This window comes from Cimex lectularius, unplaced genomic scaffold (genome assembly GCF_000648675.2).
Source record: "Cimex lectularius strain Harlan isolate CLEC.00 unplaced genomic scaffold, Clec_2.1 scaffold16, whole genome shotgun sequence".
Lineage (NCBI taxonomy): Eukaryota > Metazoa > Arthropoda > Insecta > Hemiptera > Cimicidae > Cimex > Cimex lectularius.
This window is the reverse complement of record NW_019392679.1, coordinates 185,424-208,430: the sequence shown is the minus strand read 5'-3', so window position 1 is coordinate 208,430 and position 23,007 is coordinate 185,424. Positions and strand designations below refer to the sequence as shown.

General features: G+C 35.1%; 1 protein-coding gene across 6 annotated transcripts in view; it reads right to left on the bottom strand.

Annotated features, from left to right (window-relative positions):
- The window catches only part of LOC106661301 (transcription factor GATA-4-like), a 90,512-nt gene that overhangs the window by 12,954 nt on the left and 54,551 nt on the right, over window positions 1-23,007 (bottom strand). For all 6 annotated transcript variants that reach the window (XM_024225552.1, XM_024225556.1, XM_024225555.1 and 3 more), the window contains 2 exons: window positions 15,204-15,328; window positions 10,228-10,416 (listed from right to left, as the gene is read on the bottom strand). In XM_024225552.1, the coding sequence (XP_024081320.1) occupies window positions 10,228-10,416; window positions 15,204-15,328 (314 nt within the window). The remainder of the gene's footprint in view (window positions 1-10,227; window positions 10,417-15,203; window positions 15,329-23,007) is intronic.

Below are 23,007 nucleotides of genomic sequence, written 5' to 3'. Positions count from 1 at the left end.
TATGAGTTTTCCCTCCTTTTGCCAAGAGAAATTAATTAAAGAATTAATGGTATGAAAAAACAGTCATTTGGTTTCCTTTTTATTAATCACATTTCATGTTCAAACTGCCTTTAACCACTCTTTACCGGTGCTTAGAGCTTCTAGAGTCAGGGGTGATGGATTGACAAGCATTTTCTATCCTTTGCCGCTGTTCTTCAACTGAGTTTGTTGGGTTATGACTGACGCAGACTCTGTTTTTTAAAGCCCCACAGAAATTAGTCAAGTGTTGCTAAATCGGGTGACCGAGGAGGCAAAAAGATCTGACCATGATGTCCTATCCACCTACCCCGGAAGTGACGATTCAAATAACGTCTCACCTGCAAAGAATTGTGTGAGGGGCATCCATCAAGCTGGAGAATCATTTTTTGTAGATTTAAATTATTTTCGTAGAAATAAGGCCCAATTAATTTATTTTCGTTGATACTGTGAACCACCTGATAGAAAGTTTTCTATCTATTCTAAATCGCAATTTGTGCAAGGAACGCCTGTCAAATCATTGTCGAATCCCTGGACAAGATCAGAGCGATACGGCTTAAAATTGTAAGTCCGGAGTACAACCCGAATGTATTTTTTGAAAAACCCTAAAACCCTTCCAACAATTTCGGAGAGAGGTATTCGGATTTTCGCGAACGTAGATTACGCTGCCGGTTTCTTTTTTCCCTAACTTTGTCATTTTTGTGACCAATTTAAAATCCCATTCCACCATCGTTTTCAGCGTAAAAATCCTTTAAAATGATGTCTCAGGATGTATAGGGTCGTATTTAAAATTTTGAAGTTGAATTCGGCCTGAGGTACCCTGTATAATTTGTCTCCAAAAAAATCTAAAAATTTGTAACTTGAAATTAAATAATATGAAACAGGTACTTTGTTTTTTGGTAGCATCAATGGTTCAAGAGAAATTCAGCCGGACCATCTAAAAAAAGACACCCGGTGTATAAGACCTTAGATAAAAAGTATACTTAATTGAAATTATAAATACAATTCATAAATGCGATTGAGACGTTAAAATATAAGTTTTAACTTTTCAAAGTTCGTTCTCCTAATTAAAATTACTAAAGCACTTATAAAGTACATGTTTTGGTAATTCAATTCGACGTACAACATGAAAATTGTACGACAGGTAGAAACAACAATTGTTCTAAGAAAAAGGCTGTAAATAGCTCAGCTGTATAAATGGTAACTTTATGTTAATGGATGCCCCAATTGTCCACCTTATCTTCCGCCGATAGCGTAATTAAGTACTTTGTTTTGGAGTATGACGAAATTTTCAAACGTTCCTTTGTTAAAATGCAATGGAAGTTTCAACCAATAATACTTTCAAAGAGGGAAACTCGGATTACTTACAAATCTTGCATATGAAATTATTTATTTCTAGGTTGAGAATATCTAATGGGTAGAATCGCCATAGGGTAACCATCGGGGCATGACCAACGCTAAAAAGTACATTTTAACAACGATAAAGCGATGGAAATAGACAGCGGCTTGCGATAACGGTGGCGGAAATCGTTCTTATCAAGTGCTCTGAGCCCGTTCCAGTTAAAAATAGCCCCATTTTTCTTTTCCCACAGTCTTTTTTTAAAAGCGGTTCCAAGTCGGTGTGACTTCCACGCCGAAATTCGGCCCTGGAGTCGGAGAAGAACGACAGAGGCAATGGCGGCAGACGGTAAAACAGACAATCATCCGGGACCGGCGGCCAATCCGAAAGAGCCGGGGGGCCCCTTTTGTTCTCCCCGCCATGCTATCCACGCTTTTTATAGCGACGTTCCTGCGCAAGACTTCGGCCATCGACGAAGTTGGTGCTACTTGGTATTAACCGCTGGAGGGGTGGTCGTTTCCGCAGAACATCGAAGTAGAGGGCATCGAAACCACTCGACAAACAATGCTCCCAATCCCAAACCGGCGATTCAGTACCTCTATAAAGCGATCAACAATCGAGAAAAGATTTTTAAGGAAAGAATGTACACGATGCACTACAGTCCTCGATGAATCGAAACTTTCAACATCCCAGAAGAACAGTTTACTAAAACTAATAGCTTCCGAAGGGAGCAGCAGGATGAATCACAGGTATAAGACATAGGATGTTAACTTTGTAACTTTGTAACACTCACAATGGCCAAATTGAAAAGATCAACGTTAACCAGCACACTGAAGTTTCTTCAAAAAGGAAAAGGAAACCTCAATATTTCTGCTGATATACGGTGACATTCGGATCTAAAGTACAACCTAAGCAGTTGGAAGTACAGTTGGAACCTAGGTAATCAATCCTCGATAAAGTGAAACTCTCGGGTGTTCCATAAGTAATAAGGGTGCCGTATAATATAGGAGGACACGAGTAATGCAAACATATCCTTGCAAGGTTTCAAAGGATAGAAGTTACAGAAAGCATCATATGCCTCGAATAGGGGCTTACCGATGCAAGTGCAGAACTGTACATAAAAATGAAATTTAAGGGGCTCAATCTTCAATATAAAACATATCTTCATCACTCAATCACAAGGACAGAAAACAATCCTACTACATCATTGCAAAGAATGAGAGAATGTATAACACCAGGTTTAAGATTTAAACGGGTTTCCTGATTAGGTACTGCAATATCAATGGACATCTGAGAACGATCGGGGGTAACCGACTCAAGGAAAAATTCTGCTAAGAGGCGGAGGTAACCACAACACCTTTGCTGATGGACTGTGGTTATAGGAAACCAAAACACAATTGTGGATAAAAAATAGAACCGTTATAACCTAGTCGATTTATCAGTCATCGACGACGAAATTCGACGAATTAGGAATCAATATGGTACAGGAAGAACATGATACTTCTTAAGGGGCACAATATAACATAAAATGTAAAATCTTCATCAATCAATAAACGACAAAGATCCGCGCCATTCAAAAATAGATAAATGACTGCGCAATGCTGACTCAATGAAGATCGAAGATAACCGATGCAGAGTAGATTAGCAAAGATGCGGAGAGGTAGAGATAACACCAACCTCTTTGATGACAGACTTTAGTTTTACGGCCAACAACTCATCCCTGGTTGTAAATAGTCTAGAAATAGTAAATACTCGAGCAATTGGGATTCACCGGTGCACTAGTATCAATACAGAGCAGTGGACACAACTGCTCATAATGGACGGAGTATAGCAAAAAGCTTGAAAATTTCATTCATCAAAAAATATCCTGGCAAGTTTGAAAGGAAAGAAATCAGATAAAGTATCATATTCGTTTGATGAATTTGAACTTTCTTATGTACAATGAACAGAATTGAAGATACAAATTACAAGAACCCAAGAAATTCATCGACTACCAAAAAGGTTTGAAAGAATAGAAGATTCAGAAAGCATCACGTTCCTCAAAAATTTCGTAAAAACAAGATATCTTGTGAAAACATCACAATCCAACGATATAATTGCGAGGAGAGACAGGAAAGTCCAGAATTTAAGTTGAGAGGAAAATGGGAGAGATGAAGTATCTAAACAGCTCTAAAAGGGCGCAGTATAATATAAAACCTCAAATCTTCGTTAAGTGAGATGACACAAGTAATCCAAAAATCACCAATACAAAGTTTGAAAGTATAAAAGGTACAGAATGTACCACTTTCCTCGACAAATTTGGATTTACCGATGTAGTGTAAGTGTATAGAAGTAGATGCAATGGGGCTTAAAAGTTCAGTATAGCAATTCACCAATCTTAAGGACACAATCAATCCAAAAATCTAGTAGCATGGTTATCAGTTGTACTATAAGTAAAAGACAAGTGATACTGAAATCTAAAAGAATCTATACTCTGAAATCTAAAAAGAATAGAAGTTACAGTAAAGCACCACATTTCTATGAATCGGTATACTATAAGAACAGAACAAGAGAAACAATAGCACCTAAAGGCGCAGTATGACATTACCACTGAAATGTTCATTGAAGATCACTAGGAAGAATAATTAAAAAATCTCCTAGCATGGTTTGAATGGGAAGAAGATACAAAATTAATCAAATTTATCGATGAATTGAGATTCACCGGAGTTAACTCCTAAAAGGCGCAATACTGAATAAACCATGAAATGCCCCTCGATCAATCAATCAAAAAAGGCAACCACAAATCTTCTAGCATTGTTTAAATGGAAAGACATACCTCGACAAATCATGACTTGTTCATAAAGGGGACATCATGCCAATTGGATTCTTCATCAAACACTCAATCTCCATGAAAGGTTTGAAAGAACACACTAAAGAACACAAGAAGGCACTATAACAAAAGCTTTAGCAACAATAACAAATCTTGAAGAATTTTTTATACCCGATGGTAGTTTACAATCAGCCTCCACACTATAAAAAAGCTTTACCAACAATAACAAATCTTCAAAGAAGAAAAAATTTACGAAAAATTAAAAATATTTTGAAATTTAAAAGGAATGAAATTTCAGATTGCATTATATTCCCCTTTGCTATAAGCGCAACACAAAACGAAAACAAAAACTTTACACACATTCATAAATATTCAAAGAAGAAAGATTTACGAAAAATTAAGAATATTTTTACCACAAAATTAAAAATTTTAACACATTACTTAAAAAAAAAAAATTGAAAAAATCAGTTTTTATTATATTCCCCTTTGCTATAAATGCAACACAAACGCAAACAAAAGCTCTACCAACAATCACAAATCTTCAAAGAAGAAAAGATTTACGAAAAATTAAGAATATTTTTACCACCAAATTAAGTTAAAATTATTAAAAAAATAAAAATTTGAAAGGACTGAAATTTCAGATTGCATTATATTCCCCTTTGCTATAAGCGCAACACAAAACGAAAACAAAAACTTTACACACATTCATAAATATTCAAAGAAGAAAGATTTACGAAAAATGAAGAATATTTTTACCACAAAATTAAAAATTTTAACACATTACTTAAAAAAATAAAATTTGAAAAAAAATCAGTTTTTATTATATTCCCTTTTGCTATAAGCGCTGCTATAAACACAACGCAAATAAAAGCTTTACCAATCAATACAAATATTCAAGAACTTTGATACCCGATGATAATTTGCGATCAGTCGTCTACAAACTATAAAAAAACTACCAACAATAACAAATCTTTAAAGAAAAAAAAGACTTACGAAAAATTAAGAATATTTTTACCACCAAATTAAGATTATTTTGTCTTATGCCCTATTTAGATCTAAAAGAAGACTCAATGGCTTATCGGCATTCATCCCATTGTTTAAAACAATCAAAATATCACTTTTGGTAACGCCATGGCACTATAATCATATCAAATTTATGAAAATCACACCTAAAGTTTTTCTTTGTCTAGTTCGAGTATAAATAAAAAAGAGCTTAATAAAGTAGAGAAAGTGTTTGTGTTGCGATGCCACTTGTACTAACCGGCTCCTTCTGGAGAAGGAGTCAGCTGGGGGCGAGGCAGGCGTTGCTAATTGGTCCTTAGGGTCCGAAGACAGTTTTTGAAGGATGGCCCAGACACGGTCCTCCGATGATTTGTTTGCCCACAAGATCGTGTTACAGCCGGGATTTACGCCCCGGCAGATAAATCGAGACTTTTACGGCAGGCAAAGATCAAGGTTGGGCCATAAATCGGGGTGGTTTTCACCCTCACGCTCAAATGATACTCCAACCCCGTTCGGTTATTTATGAGAGTTTTTAGCCGGGTCAATTCCCGTCTAATTACGGGCGTCACAGTCTCTCCCATTCCTTGTGATTTAATATTCAAATGTCTGCTCCTCTAGTGACCCTTTGCTTTTCCCACGGCTATTAGTAAATAGCGGGAGGGAAAAAAAGACTTGTTTGTCGTCCCTCTTGTTGGTAAACACGATCCGTGCTTGTTTGGGTAGAAATCAGCACGTTTCCGGCCGGTACCTTCCGTCAATCTAGCCAAGAACGGGCGAATTATAAGCGAAATGTCTTCCGTTCGATCCGTGCCAACTACAGGGATTATAGGTACGCCTCAGACACTCCAATAAAACAACCCAAACAAGTTTCGAATCAAGCAATTCTAAGTATAAACTAGAAACATAAATAATTATTTGCTCCATGATTAACCGAATTTATGTTGGAAGTATAGGACAGCGAAATTGGTAAATCAAACAAAAAAAGTGTTTTTTCTCTCTACTAACATTACTAACCGACATTTCTTCGTGTCCGATTAATGTGGCTAATCGATGGACTTGTTAATTATTTAAATACTTATCAGCTTTGTGTAACCTAAGCGCCAAAAAAAGTGGAAAAAAGGAAAACCAACAACCAAGGAAGATACTGTTGGTACTTGGACGGATCTAGGACGCATGAAGAATGTATGTACTCGAAAAATACAGAGAATATCGCCAGTTAGAAAACTGTAAATAATATTGTTTTCTAATTCGATCGTTTCTGACCATTTTGGTCCGCCAAGCCTCGCTGTTTGGATCCGTCAAACCCATTTCGCTATTTTCACAGGAGGGTTTATGAGTCGAACGAAACCGCAAGGCTAGTTAGACCTCTAGTTTTCCACAAACCTATTTCTGTTCAGAAGGAGAAACAAAAATATGCTGGTCCGGTATAGGTAGTAAAATCAAACGAAACTCAGCTGCTAGTCAATTATAATTAGAAACCCGAAGTTTGAAATTTTTGGAGACTACAATTAATTTAATATCTTTCATATAATTTATGATTAATTTATTTTTACAAAGCACTTATGTATACTACTTAAGTTTTGAATGTTTTTAATTATTGATAAAAAATTGACGTACGTTTACGAGATCTCAATTTGCAACAATGAACCTTTTGTTATTAATTTTATTGTTTTATTGTTGATGGTTAAATAAGCAATAATTTAATCTTTTATTTTCAAGGTTTATCCGTCCTACTGGCCGACATGAATAAATCTGCGGTTGCAGTTTCTTTGGGTCAACCTGCTTGTTGCACTTGGGCGATGAGTCAACAAAACTTTTTGTTGTCGGATTGCATTGATTTAACATTAATATCCTACGTGATTTATGTTAAAGTCCTTAATAAGTTTTTCCCTTAGGTTGCAGTCAAATATTTCGAACATAATTGGAAAAACGAGGGAAAACAAGGGTGTTCAATTTTAAATAATTTGAATGTCTCGGGTTGGCATCGCTTTGTTTTGATCCACGACACTTTGTCCAGATATCCCATGACGGTGGCCTACATCTTGGACTGTGATTCATGGCTTATCTCATGACCCGTTTCTAGGATAATAGGGCGATTAGAGGGATTTCTTCGATTCCTTTGGATCATGACTGAAAAGGCTGAGACGTTTCCTGCACACTCATTTCACAGGGCTGCGCAAAAACAGATCATACTTGCCCAACGATGATTCAAATTGTAGGGTATTTCAGGGATAACTGACAAACAATGAACATTTATAAGTTTTCAAACAGCAAAAAAGCCTATCGATGTTATGACGAGGGCTAACGAAGTCAAACGACCTTTCGAGAGTTTTTTGCTAAATTTGCCACCCGTGCCCATGAAATTTATTTAATTTTTTTTCGAAGGTGTTTTGAACATTTTTGTTTGTGTTCACGTAATAACTATATAATTTTTTTAAACCAAAAAGACGAAGTAGAAAACTTTGGGATATTCACGTAAAAGTTGTATCGTGATAGATGTGTTATTGGCAATTTAGAAAAGTAGAAAAAAAAGTTGATTGTTCTTGTAATTGACTACTACCAATTTTTTAATGCCAAAAAGAAAAAGTGGATATATTTATGTTATTCACATAAACGGTGTATCGTGTTAAGTGTGTTATTGGCTATTTAGAAAGCACAAGTATGCATCAGATTTCGAGATTCACATCTGCTATATTTGGTAAAAATGTCCATGAAAGTTACTCAATTTAAAAAAAAATTGAATGTTCTTGTCATTGATTAATATCAAATATTTTTAATGCCAAAAAGAAAGAGTGGATAAATTTAGGTTATTCATGTAAAAGTTATATCGTGTTAAGTGTGCTATTGGCTATTAAGAAGTACAAATATACGTGTCAGTTCGAAATTTACATCTAAATTTGCTAAACGTATCCATGAAGGTTATCCAATTTTTTCAACGCAAAAAAGACATTGTGGATAGATTTAGGTTATTCACGTAAACGTTGTATCGTGTTAGGTGTCTTATTGGCTATTTAGAAAGCACTAGAATCAGATTTCGAGATTCACATCTGCTATATTGCTAAACATGTCCATGAAGGTATTCAATTAAAAAAAAAAAAAAATTTGATTGTTCTTGTAATTGATTAATATCAAATTTTTTAATGCCAAAAAGAAAAAGTGAATACATTTAGGTTATTCACGTAAAAGTATCGTATTAAGTGTGTTATTGGCTATTAAGAAGGTACAAGTGTACGTGACAGTTCAAGATGTACATCTGCTAAATTTGCTAAACATATCCATGAAAGTTATTCAATTTTTGTTAAACAAATTTTGTTTGTTCTTTTACTCGACTAATAGCAATTTTTTTAACGCGAAAAAAGACAAAGTGGATAGATTTAGGGTATTCACGTAACTGTTGTGTCGTGTTAAGTGTGTTATTGGCTATTAAGAAAGTACAAGTATACGTGACAATTCGAAATTTACATCTGCTAAATTTGCTAAACATATCCATGAAGGTTATTCAATTTTTTTAAAACAAATTTTATTTCTTCTTTTACTGGACTACTAGCAATTTTTTAACGCCAAAAAAGACAAAGTGGGTAATTTTAGGGTATTGATGTAAACGTTGTATCGTGTTAAATTTGTTACTGGATATTAATAAATTACAACCGTACAAGTGTACGGGCGGGTTCGAAATTTTCATGCAATAAATTTTTTAAACGTATCCATGAAAGTTATTCAATTTTTTCAAATAAGTTTTGATTTGTCCTTGTACTAGACTAATACCAAGTTTCTTTAATGACAAAAAGACAAAGTCGATGAATTTAGGGTGTTCATGTAACCGCGTAGCGTGTTAAATGTGTTATTAGCTATTAAGAAAGTACAAGTATACGTGAAAGTTCGAGATTTCCAGCTGCTAAATTTGTTAAACCTGTCCGTGAAAGTTATTAAATTTTTTCCGTTTTGATCGTTCTTGTACTCGACTAATAACGATTACTTTTTTTTTGTTGAATATGTTTTGTGATTTGATTATTGATAATTCAATTGATTATTTTATAATTACAAAGATAAGAAAAAAGGCTGATAGATTATCTGTTTAATCGTGTCTTGATGGAAACCGTTTGGTGTAAATGAATTTTATCCTGCTTTGACATCCTTTTTGTAGTTTCTCTTCCTCAATTTTGTTTCTGACGTTCTTATCTTTTTATGAACAGTTCCATAACAAACAAGTTACACTTGGAGAGTAAAGCAAAGCGTAACCGTAAATAGTTGAAGAAATAGAACACTACCCGATCCCAGACAGTATTTCATAACAAATAGCACACTTGAGTCACAAACATACCCGACTTTAGCATGTTTAACACGATTAGCAAATTTTAGGTGAATCCCTTGTTGTCCTATGCGTGATAAGCGTTACAAATGTATTGTTTTTGTAAAGAGGGAAAAATGTATGTACTCTATAAAAAATTTAATAAATAAATGAAAAAATATAGCGAGCCATTGTGCTTGTACAACAAATTTTAATTTTGTAATTTGGGAAGGAGTATGTGTGGACGTTGTAGTAAAAAGCAAGTTGACTGCGCTAGTTCCGGCGAATAATTTTTAAAAAGTTGGCTAAAAGACTTCTTGTTTTTCACAAAAACTGGTGAAACGGCTCTAATATTAGACCATTAAGAGGACTGGCGCAGTTTAAAACGCATTTGCCAGTTCGCAATTCGGGCAAACAACATTACAGAAAGGAGCCGAGTTTCCAGCCGGCCCGCACGCTGGAAAGCAACACATTTCCTTTCTTTATCGGGCCAGCGGGAAAACAACGACACAGTCACAATCTATGAGTCATGCGCTACTTACCATTTCCCTCTTCTTCCTGCACGCTTGCAATAGAAAAAAAAGTACAGTTTAACAATTTGAGAGAGCCAATTTTCATAATCTATCAGCCCGATCGGGCTCAAGGCCGTGGATTCGAGACGCTTCGAAAATTCGCACTGCTTATCTCTTCGGCCGAAAATTGAAAAACCCCGGTTGTTTTACCTGTTATTTTTCAATTTCCACGATTACCCTTAACGATTCTAGATATACTCACAGGCGGAGAGCGAGGTGGCGGCAGGGAACTGGTTGTGCCCGGAGGCGGTGGTGGGAGCGGCCCAGATCTCCTGGTGGGTAGGCATATAGTTGGTAGCCGTCGGGTACGGATTCCTGAACTTGTTCGTGAACGCTGGAAGAGGGTTGTTGAACTTGATACCAGCTGAAGTGCTGAAGTCGTCTCCTGGAACTGGAAAAGAGACAATTTCAGACGATGTCCAAGTGATGAGAAACGTGAAAAACATTCCCCCCTTCGACGTCCTTGCGTCATTCGCCTTCTTAGACACAACGGCACGGTCGATGCGATCCCGCATAGTTTTCGCAATGAAATCAACAACCGTATACCGAACATTTTCTCCAATTTGTTTTAAAACTCACAAAGCCAACTGCAAAAGCTCTCGCTATGATAAGCACAATGTGTCAACAGTACTTATGGAACAGACGTTAGGTCCAATAAAAACCAATAGCTAAATACAAATTCACCCCCTTTTTTATAGTGTTATTTCGACTGTTTAACTATTTTTTTCTTAAATCCAACAGACCAATGGGAACTTGAAACAAGAGACAAATTGATAAAATACAAATTCAACCACCTTTGTTTTTCTCGAATTTAGAAACGTCACGAACTTCCACAAATCTCAAAAGTTCAAAGCTCAACAAAACGTAGCTATTCAAACATTAGGCAGCATACAAAGACTAGCAAACCTAGCTATCACAGGGGCAATGAGAACAACCCCCACAAGTGCACTAGAAACTCTGCTAAACCTACTTCCACCGGAAATTTTCATACAAGGAAGAACTAGGAAAAGCAAATTTATGCTCCAAAAACAATTAAATTGGATGGCAACTAAACAATTCGAGCACACAACAATAATTAACAAAATCAGACCCATCCTAAGAAAGGAGGATTCATCCCGGAAACATTCTTTACAACATCCTATAAAGTCTCAGTAGACGATAAAGGAAAGGAAGAACCTAGGAGAGCATCAGATACAATGATATAGTTACAGATAGCTCCACAACAAACGAAGGATTGGGATCGGGTTATTTCTGTACAAACCCAAAATATGAGCAATCAAACTATTTAGGGATGTACACTTCGGTCTTTCAAGCAGAAATACATGCCATCAATGCTTGTGGCCTAGAAAATCTTAAAAGAGGTTACACTGACAAAAAATCCTCATAAGATCTGATAGCCAAGCAGCGATTAAAGCATTAGCATGTAAAAGAATTACATCAAAATTAGTCAGTGAATGCATCCAAAATCTCCAAAACCTGGGGAAACACAACAACCTGATGATTTCTTGGGTGCCCGGGACAGAGGAATTTTGGGTAACGAGAAAGCAGACAGACTGGCCAGAGGAGGATCTGCAAGACCATACATAGGACCCGAACTTGGGATAAAAAAGACAAATATAGAATCCTCCATTGCAGAATGGATCCAAACAAAACAAAAGGAGAAGTGGATAAACTCTATCGGTGCTAGACATAGTAAACTTATGATGAAACAACCCTCACCAAGACTGGCAAAATCACTGCTACAACTGGAAAGGTCTACACGCAGAGGAGTGATAGGACTACTAACCGGTCAATGGCATCTGAGAAAACATCTACATAACATGGGTATATGCAACGATGATCCCATTTGCAGATTATGTAATGAGGAGGAGGAAACAGCCACTCATATCATCTTCGAATGCGAAGCAACTGCTCAATGGAGGTTCAACCAAACATACGAAAAAAAACTTAGGGAATGAAATTGTAGCAGCAAAGTCAATGACCTGATACTTCTAAGGAGAAAGATAGAGTCTTGCACTGAACTAAAGAACTAGGAAGGTACAATAAGCAAGAAGGATGCAGTGCCTGGGGAGTACAAACCCTGCTTCCTAGTATCCTTATCACCATACCATACCAATACCAACAAATCTCAAGATAAAGGATTCGACGAGAGATCCATCATGTGTTTAATTTTTTAAAGTCTTTTTGGATAAAACATAATGGGATTCAATAAACAGCTGAATCGTCTTCTGCCAAATAAGCAGGATTTGAAATTCTCTAGATTATTCAATAAAGTACTTGAGAATAGGAGTCGAAGTACAATGGGATTTTTCGAGGTCTGCTGAGTGAAGAAGGTTTTTAAGAAGATTTTAACGTAAATAGCTTACCTTATTTAAAAAATAATCTATTTTAACATAAAATTCTTGTCTTATACGAATTTTCACCAAGAAATTTGACTGTAAAAAGTAAATTATATTAAGGGTTTAGCCTTGGAAAATGTGTTATAGAAAGGGTTCTTATAAAATTCTCAATTTTTGGGCAACCAACTCATGTAAGACAGGCGTTTTAATTTAAAACCAATATACGAATTTTAATAATGATATTTTTTAGGCTGTAAGTTCATTTAAGAAGAGCTTTTTACACTAAAACCTAAACGACTTTCACTTTTTAGGGTGAAAAATTCTATGTAAGACAAGCTTTTTAAGTTAAAGCTTACTCTTTTTGAGGTATGATAAGCGTTTTAGGCCTTGACACTGTCGATTTCGTAACTTTTTAGGCTAAAAGTTTAGATCAGGCAAGCGATGATTAAAAACCATTTTTTTTTAAGCATAAAATTTCCTCTGTAAAACTTTTTTTAGGTTAAAACCTACTTTTTAAGTAAAAAATCTCCTTTATGAGAAGCTTTTTAGATTAAAACCTATTTTATAGGCATAAACTCTTCTGTAAAAGAAGCTTTTTGGGTTAAAAACCTAATTACACTATTAAAAAAATATCCTGCAAAATAACTGTTTAGGTAAAATCTACTAGTTTTATGAACTTGACGACTGTTGAAGTTGACTCTTTGTAAGTTAAAAGTTTACGCCAGACAAGCTTTTTTAGGTTAAAACATTGGTCGATCCTATCAAGCTGTTTACCAAAAAACAGCAAAACTTTTAGTTCGGTGGTGCGAGAAGAGTCTTACAATTGTTCCGTAGACATCAACACCCTTCCTGGTCGTTCTGGTCCCGCTGTTTTAGTCTATCAGGATATGTACGGCTTTTCGCCATGCTCAGTAGTAGGCTTCTCTCGCAAGAAGCAAGGTAGGTAGAACAAAAGAAAAATGAGACCTGTGTTGAGTTTGTATGCTTTAGTAGCTCTACATGCTTGATGAAAACAATGAACTAGACGTGCCAAGATGATCAGAAACGACCAAACAATGTACAGAAATTGATTTTATATTTCGCACATGATGGCACGAGTAGAATCTTAGAATGTTCCTGGGGTATCGGCACGGTGTCGGATTTGGCCAGGCAGATATGCCAAAACTGTTCCTCCTCTTATGGACATCTTCCGAATATGGCGAATTCTTTCAGATAGCGTTTTTTCCTTTTCTGTCTTTCGACAACCCTAGGAAATTCAACAGTTTGCAACTGAAACCCCCGAGAAATGGTTCTTTTCGAATCACATCCGGGTCAAAGGCTCGCAATCGAGGCTATGAGCTGGTCTGCTGACTCCCATCTATATCCATGACTGTGCCCTATCAGTGTATTTCGTAATTTGTCCTAATAGGAAATTATCGCCCCTTTAGCCTCCCAATTCCGAATTATCCACTAGGATTCATTACAAATTTATCAAAGAAACAATTTCCATAAAGCACTTGAAAGAGAAATTTGAAGATTAACATATTTTAAATGATATTTCTTTGAGTTTAAACCGAAGGATTATCAGCTTAAAAAATATTTATGTCCACTCCTTTCCTATGTTGTTATCTATCCGTTAAAAAATTACATGGATGATGATTGTACAAAGTACAAAAATTTATTATTTGGATATGGTGAAATGCGGTCTTGGTGATGTAGGTTTATAAAAACATTTTCTTTATTGTGCCAACGTTTCGATCTTTATTTAGATCATCTTCAGGGCTCTAAGTGTGTGTTTTCTATGTAGATGTGTCACGGTTGTGTCTTCAACACTCGAAACACGACGAATAAAGAAAATGTTTTTCTAAAACTTAATTAATTGAAAATAATTTATTTGTTCAAGCGGACCACGAAACCTAATAAATGTAGTGAAGCATACTTCATTAAAGTTCTCCGTGGCCATTTCATTTGTCGCCGAGAATCGAATAGATTACACATTTGAAAAATTTCAAAAAGGAGGGAAAATTCAAAAAGTGGGGTTGAGAAGGAAAGTTGGTGTCCGAGTGGATCGAAGTCACAGCAGCTCAAGTAGTAAAGCAGCGGCGTACTTAGCCGAAGGTCGTGGGTTCGAATCCCGCTTGTGACGCTGACTTTTTTATCTCAACCAAAACCTTAATTAATTGAAAAGAATTTATTTGGTCAAGCGGACCACGAAACCTAATAAATGTTCTAAACCTTCACCCGACAAGACCGCATCTCACGATCTCCAAATAATCATTAATTAACGGTCACTAAATGCTACACGTAAAAAATCTAAGTAAATGTAAAAATTAAGTTGAAACTACAGAAAAAATAGACCAAATTATTATTTATTTCATGAAAATTAAATTTTATGTGTATTAAATCAATCAGGATTTATGTTGGTCGTTCCTCGATTCACTGATTCGTTCCTTCAACGCGGAAATATAAAAGGCAAAAACTAGTTGTAATCGAAGTAATTGAGAAGTATTTATTTTCAAAAAATCATGCAGGGTATTAAGTTTAACCATTGGGGTGAAGCGAATAAGGCTGTTAAAGTTATTTTGAAGCAAAATACAATTTCAAAGCTATTAAAATGTCATCGAATTAAAAAGCAGCCAGGATATGACAAATCCTTGATGATTTCATCATCGCTTTTATCTGCGTTTAAAAAGTGTTCAAATTCCGCAATGTTTTTGAGAAAAATTAAAGAAGAGTTGCTGAAGATAGAAGGACATCCATGCTGATGCAGATAATTTGGAATAGATTTGACATTGGGTACGAGATTTTGGTTTATTTCTTTTGACACATTGATAGATAAATCATGTTTATGTTTACTCACCGTGAGGCCAGATGTGAGGCGTAGGAGCTGCGTTTTCGTTTGGGTCCGGCGAGCTGGATATGGCGCCGCTGTAGTAGTTACCTAGGGCGCCATTGTAGCTGGTGTTGCTCGTCCTGTACATCGCGCTGGAAGAAGTCAGACCATGAGAAACCGGGCTGGATTGTTAAGGACACGCTTTTTTTAAATATATTAAAAGTGATCGGCCTTAAAAAGAGTCAAATATTTTGTTTTTCTAACTGGGTTTGGATAAGATCGTAGATAGGTGTTTGCCGTCGGGCTGTCCGGCTGCGACTAAGGAGTATCCGCGGTACTGCAAGGTCCGCTTTTTGTGCGTGATAAGAAGAACAACAGACGGAGTGTCGTCGGTGCTTCACGAGAGCGAGTTTCTCCGGCGGCCGATAATACGAGACTGAGCGCGATACCCGCAGCCCGATACGGAGATGGTCTGCGATCCGATCGCGTCGCCCGTTTCAGACGAATCGCACGTATTTTCTGCCCCCGGGATTGCGCAACGTCCAGGTTCAACGACTAGTCCGACCTGGACACGAACCGCCGGTAAACATCGAATTTTGTTTTCGGTAAAAGTCATTGGCATCACCTTGAAAGGTGGCGATAGCTCACGATTTTCTCGGGGGCTTTCGACCGCCTCTCGGAACACCTCCAGGATCGCAGGACACCGGATGTGCCTTTCGAATCGACCGCTAATTTCAAACGAGGCAAAAATTCCGTTCAATCCCGCCTTCATCATCATTATCGTTATCTTACTGACGATGTACGTAAATTAAAATATTTGCAGCATCTGTCTAATTACACTCAGAAGTTCGTAGTATTCAGCAATTAATGAATATAGATTTAAATAAATACCAGTTGTTATTCTTGCGAGAAGAAAACCCATAATTTTCCGCCTATCTTTCACCTTACTTAGCACCTTCTTCGCTTAATGTAAAATATTTGTTATAAAAACACATTGTTCAGCGATAAGTTCACAGAATGTTTAAGTACAGGCCTTCCGTGAGCATAATGCGGTTTATGATAAGGATCAGGCTTGAAAACCTGCAAAAAGGAAAACCTCAATGCTCAGTAGAATGCTTTTATTTGGACTTCAGGACAGAACTTTGTTTTTAAAACGATTTAGCACCATGATAAGTAAGATTTTCGAAATATGTTGCAATTATCGGCCTTCGTTAATGAACTCAGTTAGTTTTATGTTGAGGATCAGGCGTGAGAACAAAAAGAAGAAAAAGTTCAATTCTCTGCCCAGTTAACGCTTCCAACATGACTTTAGGTTAAAATTTTGTTTTAAAATCATTGTAGGATTCTGCTAATTAAGAAGGTCGTAGTTATTCGCTAGTATAGGCATTCAGGGATAAATTCGGTAGTTTTTCCGAAAGAAGGAATGAGAGCGCAGGAAGAACAAGTTCAATTCTCTGTCCAGTTTTAAGCAGTACTTAACGCTTTCAACATGACTAGGTTAAAATCTTTTTTAAAAACTTTGTACGACCCTGCAGATTAAAGATGATAGTAGTTAGTTGCTAGTATGTACCTTCAATGATGAACATTGTTAGTTTTTGAAGACGGTTGCGTGCGGAACCAGCAAGAAGAAAAATCTCAACTCTGTCGAATTTTCTCCAATATTTAATACAATCAGCAGGACTTTAGGTCAAACCTTTTTTTTAACGCTGCAGAACTTCGCAAAGGAAGAAGGCTATACATCATTCATTGTCTTCAGCGATAAATTTAATATTTTTTATTTAGTTCAGACGTGAGACATACAGAAACCTAAAAAGTGTTCTCTGTTAAACCTTCAGCAGTATCTGCTACTTCAAGGATGTACTACTCTTCTTTGAAGAATTTCGTTTTTATCTCTCATAAGAATCCGGCATGAGGCCTACAAGGAGAAAACCTCATATCTACGTCGGACTTGCAGCTGTTTTTAACCCTTTCACTAAGATTTTAAAATTTAGACATGATAAGGCTTTATGACAAAATTTTGTTTTAAGAACACGCTAAACAAGAGGTTAATAGTTTGTTACTAGTACATATGTGACTTCAGTGATGAATTTCGTTATTTTTCCAGATAGATCAGTCTTGAAACTTGCAAGAAAAAAGCAAAACTCAAATTTTCATAGAACCTTCGGCTGTATTTTGTTATTATTATTATTTTTAATTTGAGGTCCAAATTTTATATTAAAAATGATGATGCAACACAAATTTGTGAAACTTGCAACTTGGGAACACTTGATATTTTTCTCGAAGATATCGAGAATTGAAAAGTAATCCTTAGTTAATAATGATTATATACAAGTAATAAATGCAGAAGATTCTTGGACTGTTTAGCTCGTCAAAAAACTCTGGCGCTTTTGATTTTAGTATTAATCTTATCTACATGTAATTTCGAAGAAGGATTTGGTAGACAAGAGCTTAAGAACTCATCTCAATATTTTTATAGCCGAAATTAAAGTTGATGGTGGGTCTGCGAGTCGGTGAAGAATTGTCGAATCGGTATTGCACCACTGGGTCCGCCACTCAAAGACAGTCCCTCACTGAAGGCGGCTGAGCCACATCATAACCCGCGAACGAAGACGGACCCAGTGCCGGTTCAAAGAAATAAATCATTGAAAACTGCTGCTTCCTTCAAAGACCAACGACGTATAACATCAAAGAGAAAATTGCTGTGATCTATAAGGATATTTTTATTTACGATCTGTCGATAAAGATAATTAATGAAACGCATGTCGATTCTAAAATATAACGTAGATATAAATGAAATATGAGAATTTTGCAATATTCCTTAGCAAGGGACATTGGGAAAAAAGATTTTTTTAAAAACAATGATTTTTGTTCTAAAAGAAAAATGCATGATTAATTAGAAAATTGTTAAAAATTAAATTGACAACTGAATTATCTTCTTGAAAAAGTAATAAACACAAAACGACTAGAAGGGCTACTGAACTTCAGAAAGCTTCCAGAAGGACGAGATCAGTAAAGATTAAGTATTACCAATTTAGAAGAAGAATCTGTCCACAAATATTGCCACTATGGGGTTCCTAGCGGATTTCGATTTTCGTCTTTATAAAATGGATGTTCGGTCAAACAATAGTCGAGAATTGGTAAAATTATACCAAATCCTATTCTGGGTTAGTACTAGGATAAGTGGGACTACTGTTATATTTTGGTTTTTAAGCGATTCAGTGGGAAAATAGGCCAATTTGCTCGCATTTACAAATTGTTAGTGTATTAAATGTTATAATTTTTCGATTCATCAACTCACAATAAAAAAAAAATTGGTCAAATTGTTTTCTATGTTTTTTTTTCGTTCGAGAAAAACTTCCCGCCGGCCTCGTACCGAACGTATCTGTTCTTAACTATTTTAATGGGATTTTAATGCTGCTGGGAGCGTTCCCCCGGAGAAAATTCCAGGGAGCCGTCTGTTGAAAGACAGTGGCGAAAAAATCAGGAGAACTATCAACCACAGAATGAAAATCTTAACAAAATTGACAGTTTTTTCTAACTCGATAGTATTGTGAGATTTCCGGTTGAATACTGCACAGTGATGAAACTATCGTTTGGTCGTTTTCGATCATACTGATCCGATTAGTCTCGCTGTTTTGACCTATCGTTTTAATAGAACAAAACTAAGCAAATAAGTATTTAATAATACAATAGTACACTCAAGAAGACTAATTAAAACACATTTCTTGATAAAATAAATCTCTGCATAAAAGAAAACGTTACGATAAAGAATGGACAATATTAACGTACATAAATTACTAAATAAATAGCGCATAGAGGAAAATGATATTCAAGTGTTAGACAATTAAATAAAATATTTTTCTTAGTAAAAAACCTCTTAAAAAAGCGAAATTCCATAAAAGAATGCAAGAGAGCAAAAAGTATATTTCACGACGACGTAAATAACGGAAGAAAATCTAGTAAATATATATTGAATAGAACAAGAAACTACAAGCATACGCAATAAGACTAACAAGGAAAGTTACGTGGGATCACCAATTTTTATTGAAACTTTTCATAAAAACAAAACACTTAAAATAACATTTTAACATTTAGACAGGATAACATAATTTATGAGTGTGCACCGGAGGAGAGAACAGTTCTCACTTCTGACTGGACTCATGCTCGATACATGGCCAAACTCTTCTTAACATTTAGTAGGGTGTCGTGCCTAGGCTCCATATAGAGAGCGTGTAGGCATGTCAACTGTAAATTATTCACCAAAGGAGGGATCATTGATTTCAATGCAACATTTTTCGATAATACTAGTTCGAAAAATATTAGACACGTGTACAAGCGTTCTGCCAATCGACCATAGGAGCCGAGAAAAACACAATTTTAAGTCATTTACATAAATTTTTTAAATATAATTTTCTGTCTTTATTGTGCTTGTATTTCATGGTTATTATATCGATATGTTTATTTTACCTAGGGTAAGAAAATAAACAATACGGTTTTTTTACTGAGTCTAGGTTATAATGTATTTTACGTAGGGTAAAAAAATAATAGGGTGGTATTTAAATGAGCTAAGATATACAAAAAGCAACAAAAACCAAAAAGCTCTTTTAGTAAAGTAGGCCAAGAACATTTGTTTTGGTAAAAAACAATTTGGATTTGTTTTAAATACCCTTTAAAGCCCTCAAATACGGATTTCGATAGCAAACAAAAATTAGACATTCTTAGACTGAATTTTTTTCAGAAGCAATTAATTTTTGTCCTAGGATTTTCAATGATCCGCCTTAAAAATTCTTAACTCTTAATGAATTTATCTAATATTCTCGGCAATATAACCAGTAGAAATCTGCATTTCTCTTTTTTTTTATTCAATGTCATAATGTTTATAATACATTAATAAAAGTGAGAAAAATAAAGAAGAAATGAACCAAAACTCCCTCAACGTTTTGTTTTATATTTCCAGTTATAATTTAAGTACCGAGGCTAGGTTTGTGCCAGGACATATAATTTATAACATTGCAAACCAGTATAAAGTTTTCTGTCGATTAGTGGAGTTTTTTAAAATTATCATTATTTTTATGATTTTCGAAAAAAATAGGGAGGTTTTAGAAGGCGATAAAATTTAAGGGAAACAAAATTATTTTTTGATTTTTCCAAAAAAAATTATTCAGTTGTTTTTGGGGTGTAAAAACGACTATATTTTTTCCTTAAAAAATTATATATATATCTGGTACATCGTACGTCGCACTGTTACAAAATAATCATGAAATTCAACATAAACAAATTTTCTTGCTGGTGATTTCTTTTCGTTTTTTCCCTCCAAAATTGGAACAAAAACTATTGAATATTGTAGAAAAATATTTTAAATGAATGAATAAGATTAGGTAAAACACTTTTCTAGCCAAAAAAGTTCTCCATGAACGAAACTGTTTAAGCTTCACGCTATCTTCAGTGGTATGTGTTTCACGTGCCGCGCTATCATCGTATCGACGGTAACGAGTCCGACAGATCAAACCAGCGCGACTAGGCGATCCAAAATGAACGACCGAACTACAAATACAGTGTTTAATTAACGTTTATTTATCTGATTTATGATCTGACATTTAAAACAGGAGCATTATAGCGAAACCAATGTCGACCTCTTTTCGGTCTAAGAGCAGTTAATAAATTCGCAGAAATTATCTAATCAAATAATTAGTTTTTGAAAATCGACTTTCCGACAGAAAATAAGTAATTACGTTAATGAGGGTAATTCATCTAGTCTAGGTCAATATGCCTCAAAATGATCACGCGGTTTCCTTTAATCATGCGACACATCGTTTATATTTAGAAATTTTCATCGTTTTAAGACGTAATAACATTAAAAAAAAAAAAATGATCCAGCAGGTGAAAATTGAGACGCAGTTTCGAGATATATCCTCGGCGTCTAACCATTGCTTTCGGCCGGGCGGATAGCCGCTCTGAATAAGCTTGCTCTGCCACTCAGCAGAGAAGAGAGAATACGCTGAGGGAGGATTCCTTGTAGGCACACTCCCACGTAAGGCAATTTACGCTGGGCCCACATTTTAAGATGCACAAATGGCCTCGTTGAGAGGATGGAAAAAACGCCGAATCCACCGACGCTGCAACTCTTTGGTGAAACGTCTTCCTAGACGAGCCGTCCTGGTTCGTTTTATTTTAATCGAACTTCAACCAAAACCGACAAAACAGTACGGTTTCACGGATTCGAAAATGAGGCCAGGGTTTCCAATTTAAACATAATCGATTAAAGAAAAGATGATTTACGCGCAACTTAAAATTGTGACACAACAAAAACTACCAAAGAAATATGCAATTTAACAACACATACACGTGAAATAAGACTATGTAAAACACCTTTGTTAACAAAAATAAAACCTAATCTTCAAAATATTTTTTACATTTGGACAGCAGAAGGAGCTTGCCCAAAAAACATAAAATAAAAATTTCAAATAATAACATATACAAGGAAAAGAAGACTATAATGAGTAAATAAGTAAACATGTCAAAACATAAACGTTAAGAATACTAAATAAAACTCCTTTCTTAGTAATAAAACCTCACAATACAGAAAATAAATAATATAATTTTTGAAGCCTAAATATTCGTATTTTGCACTCTGAAATACAATTTTTTCATTTGTTTTTTGAAAATAACAAAAATTGAAAACTTTGAAACGTGAAATGCCACAAACCTGACCCCTTATAAATAAATTATAGCCTGGGATGTATAATAAAACGTTTATTGAGTTTGTATCCCTCCCATGCTTATTTTTCTCACTTCTATTTACATATAAACCAAAGGTTCTTGATATTCTCGGGTTTGGTGCGTTTTAAACAGTGCATCTAGCTTTTTGCAGTCATCCGAATATGTCCAATAAAATACGAATATAGTTCAGAAGATTCTTAATCTAGTTGAAACCATGAAGATTTACGCAATTAGTTGAAAATATGAATTTGGCTGTAAAAAGTCACGAAATTGGTAGACAAGGTTACGCATTTGACTGACAAAAATTATGATTGTAGTTGAAAAGATTCTGATGTTGGTTGAATCAATTACGAGTTTGAATAAAAAATGATTCATTTTGTAGAAAAGGTTCATAGAATAAATTAAGAATGTGACCGAAAGTATGAATTTGGTTGAAAAGAGTACGATTTTTCTTTTTAAAAAATTGTTGAAAATATAATAAATAATATCATAATATTAGAAATTTACTAAAAAGATGATGAATTTGCATGAAAAGATTACAGAAAACATAATGAATTTAATTGAGAAAATTATGAGTTTGGTTAAAAAGATTATGAAATTGGTTTGAAAAGATTATAAATTTAATTAACCAAATTATGAGTTTGGTTAAAAAGATTAGGAATCAGTTGAAAAGATCATGAATTTAATTAACAAAATTATGAGTGTGGTTAAAAGGATTATGAAATCGGTTTGAAAAGATTATAAATTTAATTAACCAAATTATGAGTTTGGTTAAAAAGATTATGAAATTGGTTTGAAAAGATTATGACTTTAATTAACAAAATTGATTATGAAATTGGTTTGAAAAGATTATGAATTTAATTGAGAAAATCATGAATTTGAATTGATTCACAAAAATAGTGATAACAATAAAACCACACCACTAATCGACATGACTTTATACTGGTTTGGACTATTTTAAATTCACGTCCTGGCACAAACCTGGCCTCGATACATAAATTATGACAGGAAACATGAAATAAAACGTTGAAGGAATTTTGGTTCATTTCTTCCTTATTTTTCTCACTTCTATTAATATTATTATTATTATTATTAACAAAAGATTGCTGAC